The sequence below is a fragment of the Humulus lupulus genome, chromosome 8 (genome assembly GCF_963169125.1).
Source record: "Humulus lupulus chromosome 8, drHumLupu1.1, whole genome shotgun sequence".
NCBI lineage: Eukaryota > Viridiplantae > Streptophyta > Magnoliopsida > Rosales > Cannabaceae > Humulus > Humulus lupulus.
Genome location: NC_084800.1, coordinates 5,987,712 through 5,996,076, shown reverse-complemented (window position 1 = coordinate 5,996,076; position 8,365 = coordinate 5,987,712). Strand labels below are relative to the sequence as shown.

The following is an 8,365-nucleotide window of genomic DNA, read 5'->3' as shown; positions in this document are numbered from 1 at the left end:
TTTTTATGTTGTCCCTTTTAAATTGTTAAATCCAGCAAATTTTAACCGTTTTAATCCAGCAAATGTTGTCTCTTTCTTTAGTGAAGTCTTCAACCAGGACCTGGTGATGATAAATTTATTTGGAATAACATTGGTACTGGTTTTTATACGGCCAACTCTAGATAGATGTCATTAATTGGCTGCTGTTGAACGACCTTTAGAAGGTTGTGTCTTCACTCTTCATCCAATTATATATATATATATATTATCAATGTATCCGCCCTTGGACTCCTCGACTCTAGCAAAATTATTCAAGGTCATAACAATGCATCAATATTCACAATCACAAGATCACTCAACTATTGGATATTGGGAGATATACACAATGATGATCTGGTGCTGCTTTTCAAATAATGACTCTTAATTTAAAAATATATATATATATATAATTGACTAAAGAAGCTACCAGGTGCATATATATATATATATGTGGTGCTCTATTATTAAACTATGATTTTTTTCTTTCTTTCTAAATAATTAAATATGAAAACCGCACCCAACAAATTCTGCTTGTAAATATGCTTTAATTTAATTAGCTCTGGTTAGTTTCCACAATATCAACTACAATATTGACCAATTAAAATATATAAGAATTTTTTAGGTACATATGAATATTTTTTAATTTTCGGTATTTGGAGAAATTATAACCTATTTTTTTTGCATGAGGATGTTTATTATAGTTATAACAGACATTACGTCAATTTTACAAAAATTCTGAAAAATTTAAGGTTACGAAATCAGAATTCAAACAATCAGTTGCACGTGTGCTTAATTTTTTTTAAACAAGTGGAAAACAAACTATTTAAACTCTGATTTCGGCATTGTAAATTACTTAGAATTTCTTGAAAATTAGTGTAATAACTATTATAACTATCATGCACGTTGTCATAAAAAAAACTTAAATATAATTCCTCCGGATACCGAAATCGGAAAACGCTAATTAGGTAAGAACAAGAGTGATGCTCCTATATATAATAAGATTTCACATAAATACATGTACACATGTATATATATATAGTTTTAACTTTGTACAAATTACCGATTTATCTTATTAACTCTTCACCTACAGCTTTTTAATATTCTTTTACTGCATGTAAATATCACTAAAAGAAAAGCTTATATTTGTTAAATTTTGAAGATAAACCATGTATATCTAGAATATATATCATAGATATTATTCGTTGTATAATAATAATCTTATTCTTATTCAATTTACTATTTATCAAATTAACCTTTCATATATGTACTATAAAATGCATAGGCGCAAAACTTATGTAAAAATATAAAATTTTCCTTATATATATAGTTAACAATAACTATATTATTTATCACTTTAATTATAATAATACTCATATTGATTGAAAATTGAAACTTAAGTAGTAGTGTATGTATAAAAAGTGCTGTGCCAAATATTACAAGATTATATTCAGTTCGATTATTAGTGCAAATAATTAGATTGGTTATATTGTAGTATTATAATTATAAATCATTCACTAATAAAGACTTACGTATATACTATACATAAATGGCCGGGGCACTATATACAACACTAATTAAGGGGACAATAAATGATCAAATGTAGACAAGAAAAGACTAGGCAAAACTTTGTTTTATATATATAAAAATATATATAAATCTGTTCATGATGTAGCTAATCAACGACAATTACGGATTGATCAGACCAGCATCTAAACACACGGACGCTCATCACGATTAAACATCACCACGCACATCACCTACCACTTTTTATATATATATATCTAATAATTGGAGTACTTAAATCTTCCAACTTCCTTCTAATTACTTCCATAAATGATCAATATATAAAATAGCCTATATATATAGCTGACATACATATCTAATTAACAGAAGTTTATAAATATATATATATATAAATATGTATAAGCATGACATAATACACTATCGGGTAACTTTAAGAAACCTAGGAAGTCCTATTTTGAAACCCAATTTGGTAACATCGTCTTGGACCTGCCTTCGATATTCCCTAAAGCTGAATTTTCTATAGACGGAAGGCTCGAAACCATTATCTAAAACGGTGTCGTACGATGGACAAAGGAAATACGCGGTAGAGAACCGTTCCACGTGCGCATTTGTCACAACTCGGTGTTCCACACTCTTATAGACATCGTTGCTCCATGCCTGATGATATATACAGTACGTAGTGACCATTAAATATTATTGTACAATTAAACTTTATTTTTTTAGTTACTTTTCAAAAAGAAAAATGAAAACGACAAATGTAAAGGGAAACCTGAAATAAGTCTCCGATGTTGATAATGAGAGCGTCCGGATTAGGCTTGACAGCAATCCATTTGCCGTCTTTAACCAATTGAAGCCCTCCAACGTTGTACTGAAGGAGTATAGTGAGGAAGTCGCTATCGGTGTGTGGCATCAGGCCAAAGACCTCCGATGGGACAGGACATGGCGGGTAACGATTCATTCTAAGGTAACAAGTGCTTGGTAAACAATTTTCTTTGAAGTAACTTGGATCGTGGCCCAGTTTCTCCGCTAAAATCTCAGCCAGTTTCAGAGCCAAATTGGAAATTGTTTTGGCGAACTGTTCCACTGTTGATCTGGGAAACATTAAAGAAAATTTTAGGCAAGTTCATGCTATTTAAATCTATGTACGAGTCCGGTGCATGCCGATAAAAAAAAAAAAAAAAAAAAACAAGTTTTAGAAAAATGTGTCTGAGCCCGGGTTCGAACCGGGGACCTCTAGTGTGTGAGACTAGCGTGATAACCAACTACACCACCCAGACAAGATGTGACAATGGCATGTTCTTTATTTATTGTTGTGAAACTTTAATGGATATATATAATACGACATGGCCTGAAATGTGAGCGAGTGAAGTTGGTATATGATTGATTTATATAAGCACTTAAGAGCTAACATGACTAGTTATAGGGCGACATCTAGTTGCTGATATTAAAAGTGGAAGCTTTTCCATAAATAGGATAAAATTACACTGTTCTAGCTTTCCTTTACCTGTTTGTACATAATATAAATATAGGCTATATATATACCCACCGAGCCCCTCGATTATGTTATGACATGTTCAATCAAGGACAGCTTTTTCATAAAGCTGGACCTTAGTAAAATTATCGGTTCTGTGTAACAATGAAAAAAGACTCACCTAAAAGCATATGTTATTGGCCGATTATAATTAAGGTTCACCCTTGCCATGGCTGTCATTTTATACTATATATAATTTATACATGTAAAAAGTTCGTGAAGGTGAATTTAATATCGGGAACATAACATTATTGTAGCTTTATGAAAATAGCATTATTAGATGTTAAAGGTCCAGTAGGACCACATTCTAATGATACGAAGTTTCGAACTTTGCGTTCGAACGTCATTTTTGATGACAATGAAAGAAAAAGTGAGTATGAAAATAAATGAAATGATATCGTATATTACAAATTCATATAGAAAAGATACCTGAAATGATCAGTGTTATTGTGATGAGCATTATTATCGGGGGAAGAAACACTGTTGAGAGGAATGTGAAAAGCTTCAGACCACGACAACTGGCGTAGGCATGTGGCCGTAGGTGTCCCCCAACGGTAGCTTCCAGCAGAGAATTTGAGGTACTTATCTTCTTGGCTCTTTTTGTCAAAGGGTTGCTTAAACACTTTCTCCTGGTCTGACCTCATCTTCTCGGAGAGCTCTCTTGAGATCCCATGGTTGATCACTTGAAAGAAACCCCATTCCCGCGAAGCCCTAGCTATCTGGGACTTGCAATCCTCTCTCTCGGCCTCGCCGAGACTGAGGCGGCTCAAGTCGATCAACGGCAGCTCGCACTCGTCGACGACGACGACTGGTGATGATGACAGCTGGTGATTATTGCTGTTTTGAAGGGCTAATTCGTTGATGGTTTTGTCGAAGAGGGTCTTGTAGGCCTTGTACAATGGTGGGTCCGAGTCCATTATATTGGTCAATAGTGGCTGAAGAAATCAGACATATAGTACAAGAATCGGTAAGATTTGCGAATTATATTAATACCAATATCCGTCTAGCTGATCGAAGAGTTCTAGAAAGAGCTGTAATATTTTTATCGAGTGGGGTTTTGCAGACAGAGACAAGAAGAAAGATACGGACAAAAATACGTTTTCTTTGATATGTTTTTCTTGTGTACGATTTCCCCTTCGTCGTCGATGAAAACGTTATGTCCTTTCACTTATTTACTTCGACATTTTGTTTTTTTGGCCTATAGTATTTAGTGGTTGGAAAAGAAATTAAGCTGAAATCTTCTTCTTTGGCAAGACATTTTTATCTTCTATTCCTCTCTTGACTTCACTATTTTGAAACTGTACTAAATGAACTTTTTTAATTTTTTCCTATATACCTTTCTTACAAAAATAAATAAATAAATAATAATTCTATAAAGCATATAGTTATCTTTTTTTACTTCTCCCATAATATAAACTAGGCTACTGACGGCATTATACTCTATTCCTCTTTCTAATCACGTGTACTTCTTAGGGACAAAGTCTGATTCTATGTCTTAATACGGTGAGAAATATCACTGACCAAACACAAGTGTCTTCTCTCTCATAATTTTTTTATTGACTTTCTGGGTAATACTTCTTCTGGTTGGCTAGCTCTTAGCTACTAGTCTAGTGCCACGGAAAACTGCTACTTGGCATTTTTCATCATCTACAATAATAATAATAATAATAGAAGCAAAAATATATATGAAATTGAAAATAATAACAACAATAATATAATAAACTTCAAGCTAATTAAAAAATTTAGCATGGGGGTAAGGAAGGGTGGTGAAAAATGTTAATTTTACCACGGAGAATTTCTAAAAGAGCAAATAAATTAACCGGGACAGACATATAGTGAGTATGAAAAAATAATTATTTGCTAATGATCGTGAAAATAAAGAAATTAACATGTTGCTAACGATTATAATTAACATAACAAATCAAACTAAACAAGAAGCATATAGTACTTGGAATGATCAGCAAGGAAGATTATTCGGCCTAGCTAGCTTTATTAAATTTACAAAGGCTGAAAAAACAAGAGAATAGAATTAACTTTTAGAAGAAGTCTATATGTTTATGGTCCCATCGTTAATTATAAAAGTAGAAGTACATCGGAAAAGGAGAAAGAAAAAAAGACTGAAACACACGAAGACCCACACACACATATATATATATATAAATATTAATCCTTATTACCTGGTTCAGAAATGATTCGATGATTTTTCTCACACGCTCCACTTCAGTAGTATTGCTGTATTGCATCTTTTATATGATATTCAAAGCGATCCCAGCTAAGTAGTTGCGGCCGACTTTAGTTCTCTCCGTGTTGGTTCTATTCTACCAAGAAAACATTGGAAATAAAATTATATATATTGAACCTTTCCGCCTTATTTATATATATATATATATAACAAGTACATATGGGGTCTGATTACACAGACACAAACACACTAGATATATATAAATATATATATATTTATAGGACAATTATTCTGAATTGCTTCACTTTAAGCTATAGCTATTAGTGTTTCTTGACATGTCATAGTTTTCGGGATGATTTTTTTTATAACCGTGTATATTATAGCTATTTAGAGTATTTGTAATTTTTCAGAAAATTTCAAATAGTTTATAGTACCGGAAACTAGGTTCAAATATGTTGTTTTCAATGCGCATAAAAAAAATTAGTCACGCGTACAATAATATGTTTGAACCTAATTTTCGATATTGTAAATTATTCCGAATTTTTTAAAAATTTACCAAATACTCTAAATAGCTATAATATACACAATATACACGGTGATTAAAAAAAAAAAAAAAAAAAAAAAAGTCAATGTTCACGTATTATAATCCTGACAGCCCTCCCAGCTTAAAGTAATATTTATATATGTAATTGTTTTTCCCAAGCCGATAAAATTGACGAGTGACATAAAAGTACGAAGATAACTGCAAGAAGAAAAACGATTACTTGCATGGCAATGCAAGGAGATGTTGACGTATAAATATATATATATATATATAAATGACAATACCGCTTTTCTTTTTAAGTATATATTACACTCCAAAAAGAAAATTATATATGTATTAAAAGCGCATGTCTATATCTCCATGTTGAATTTGATGAGTGTTACAAAGCAAGAAATAGATGTAGTATACTTTTGAGTATTTGAAAATGAAAGATGATGGATATGGAAACATATATATTTACTACTTACTATACTTACAAGTAAATCTTTGATGAAATTGATAAGCAATGATGTATAGTATTTTGTATATATATATATAATAATAACAATAATAATATGTAGTTGATAAAAAAGAAGAAAAAAAAGTGGGATGGGTGAGAGAATTCAAAAGAGGAATATATTGAGATCTACTGGTTCCTATTATAAGAAAGCAGATTTTTTTGATAAACCAAAGGAAAATCCCATATGTGCGGAGACAAAGAAAAGAGGTCTTATGCTTAAGAGTAGAACACGCTTCTCATTGCGCTATCAGAAAAAATATATATATAAGGACAAAAACTAAAGAAAAAAAAAAGGACAAGAAAAGGTAATATTAATTGGGCCCTTATTAGAACTTTAAATGTTTGCTAACAAAAAGAGTAACACTGAGATATTTTTCTTACCTTCTCATTATATATATGGTTCTTAAACGAGAGAATGAGATTAACAGAGAAAAGAGATAAGGTAGAAAGCTAGGCTAAGACATAGAAGAAAGAGAGAACCGATCCAGTAACCTTTGGTGCAAATTAAAAGTCATAGATCGGTTCAATATGCACCAATTGATAGTGTTCTTTCTTTCTTTCTTTCTTCTTTTTTCTTTTCTTTTCTCGATCGATCTTAATCACTATACCTTTCCGAAACATGAAATCTGAGAAACAGGAGACATGATTGGTACTGGACCCAACATATATAATTGTAACGTTTAAACACTGTATGTCGGTATATCTACATTTTTAATTACGTGGCAGAATTGGGAGTCACATGCAAGTTTTTAACGTTTCACGTCACACATGCAATCTTCTTACTCGAGCGAATCGGTCTGGGGTGAAAACCTTTAGAGGGAGAAGTGGCATGTGCATTGTTTACACCAAAATATGGACAATTCTATATATATATATGTGTGTGTGTGTGTATGAATGTATAGATCGCTGTTCTATAAGGATTTATGGTTCTCAGTCTATCCAACAGCATGTGTACGCTTAAACTAATACCATTTTCTCCTATTTGCTGCTTTTCATAGATGCAATAGTACAAATATATATATATATATTCAGCTTCTTACATAGGTTTATTGCTTTTTCCTTATCCGGAAGTTTTCTATTTTCTTGAAAAAATTATAATTCAATTTTGTATAACACCATATGTGATAGTTATAATAGACATTCTGCCAATTTTTGGTAAATTTTAAATAATTTATAAAGTACCGAAAATAGAAAACACCCCTAATAAAAAATGATGTCCTACCTAAAAAATATTCATTTCTCTGTCATATAAAAAGTGTGTAGATAATGGAAATTTTTTGTTTTAACGGTTTATTATTTTTTTCTGTTAATTTTAATGAAATATTCTTATATTGAATAGAATATTATTATATTTAAAGGTAGATATTTAAATAAAATTAAATAAATAAAAATATGATATTTTTGAAATATTTTACAATGATAATTATTTAAAAATAATAAAATTATATTTTTATAATTAAATAAAATTTAATTAAATTTAAACTTAATATTATATTAAACATATAATATATAATATTTTGTTGTCACTACCAAATTTAAAAACTCGAAGAAACATAAACTTAAAAAAATTTAATTAATTAAAATATGATATTTTTAAAGATATTTTATGATAATTTAAATAATTAAATCATATTTATTTAAAAATAAGAGATGTATATATATATTATTTTTTATTTTATAAATTTGTGTGATAGTTTATTTTTTATGAAGTGATATTGAAGCTATTTTTCTTCATCAAATTTACCAAAAATATTGTGAGATACATTAGAAACTAAAAATAATTGATGCATATAATTTTTTCTATTCTTATTTTATTTTTATTATTAATTTCTTTCTATATATTATTATAGTTATATAAATATATATATTAACATTGTGTTTAAATGTCATATAGACATTATTGATATAAATATTTATATATATTATAAAACTATAATTTATTCTATTATATATATATTTTATAAATAATGAACTAATTTTTATTAAAATTATAGATAATATTCGTTAGTTCTACCTATTATATATATATATATTATTATAGGTTCGGGTACTTTTTCTAAACACTTT

General features: G+C 29.8%; 1 protein-coding gene and 1 non-coding gene across 4 annotated transcripts; both read right to left on the bottom strand.

Annotated features, from left to right (window-relative positions):
• Nucleotides 1-1,820: 1,820 nt before the first annotated feature.
• LOC133794323 (gibberellin 2-beta-dioxygenase 8) lies at nucleotides 1,821-6,411 on the bottom strand. Of its 3 annotated transcripts, none has more exons than XM_062231534.1 (5): nucleotides 6,276-6,411; nucleotides 5,251-5,386; nucleotides 3,503-4,008; nucleotides 2,312-2,633; nucleotides 1,821-2,199 (listed from the first exon to the last, which is right to left on the bottom strand). In XM_062231534.1, exons 2-5 carry the CDS (start codon nucleotides 5,314-5,316, stop codon nucleotides 1,960-1,962), a joined length of 1,134 nt encoding a protein of 377 aa, XP_062087518.1. In that variant the 5' UTR covers nucleotides 5,317-5,386; nucleotides 6,276-6,411; the 3' UTR covers nucleotides 1,821-1,959. The 3 variants fall into 3 exon arrangements, with proteins under 3 accessions (XP_062087518.1, XP_062087519.1, XP_062087517.1); XM_062231535.1 differs by having other exon boundaries at nucleotides 5,251-5,391; nucleotides 6,276-6,335; XM_062231533.1 differs by lacking the exon at nucleotides 6,276-6,411 and having other exon boundaries at nucleotides 5,251-5,491.
• On the bottom strand, nucleotides 2,746-2,819 carry TRNAV-CAC (transfer RNA valine (anticodon CAC)). Its single transcript has one exon. It is a non-coding gene; the product is annotated as a tRNA-Val (tRNA).
• Nucleotides 6,412-8,365: the final 1,954 nt, after the last annotated feature.

Bases quoted from the DNA above. Each gene is read 5' to 3' on its own strand.
- LOC133794323 (XM_062231534.1), bottom strand. From the start codon at position 5,316: ATGCAATACAGCAATACTACTGAAGTGGAGCGTGTGAGAAAAATCATC. The intron at 4,009-5,250 runs GTAATAAGGATT...TGATTTCTTCAG, and splicing joins TCGAATCATTTCTGAACCAG to CCACTATTGACCAATATAAT. The intron at 2,634-3,502 runs GTATCTTTTCTA...AATGTTTCCCAG, and splicing joins AATAACACTGATCATTTCAG to ATCAACAGTGGAACAGTTCG.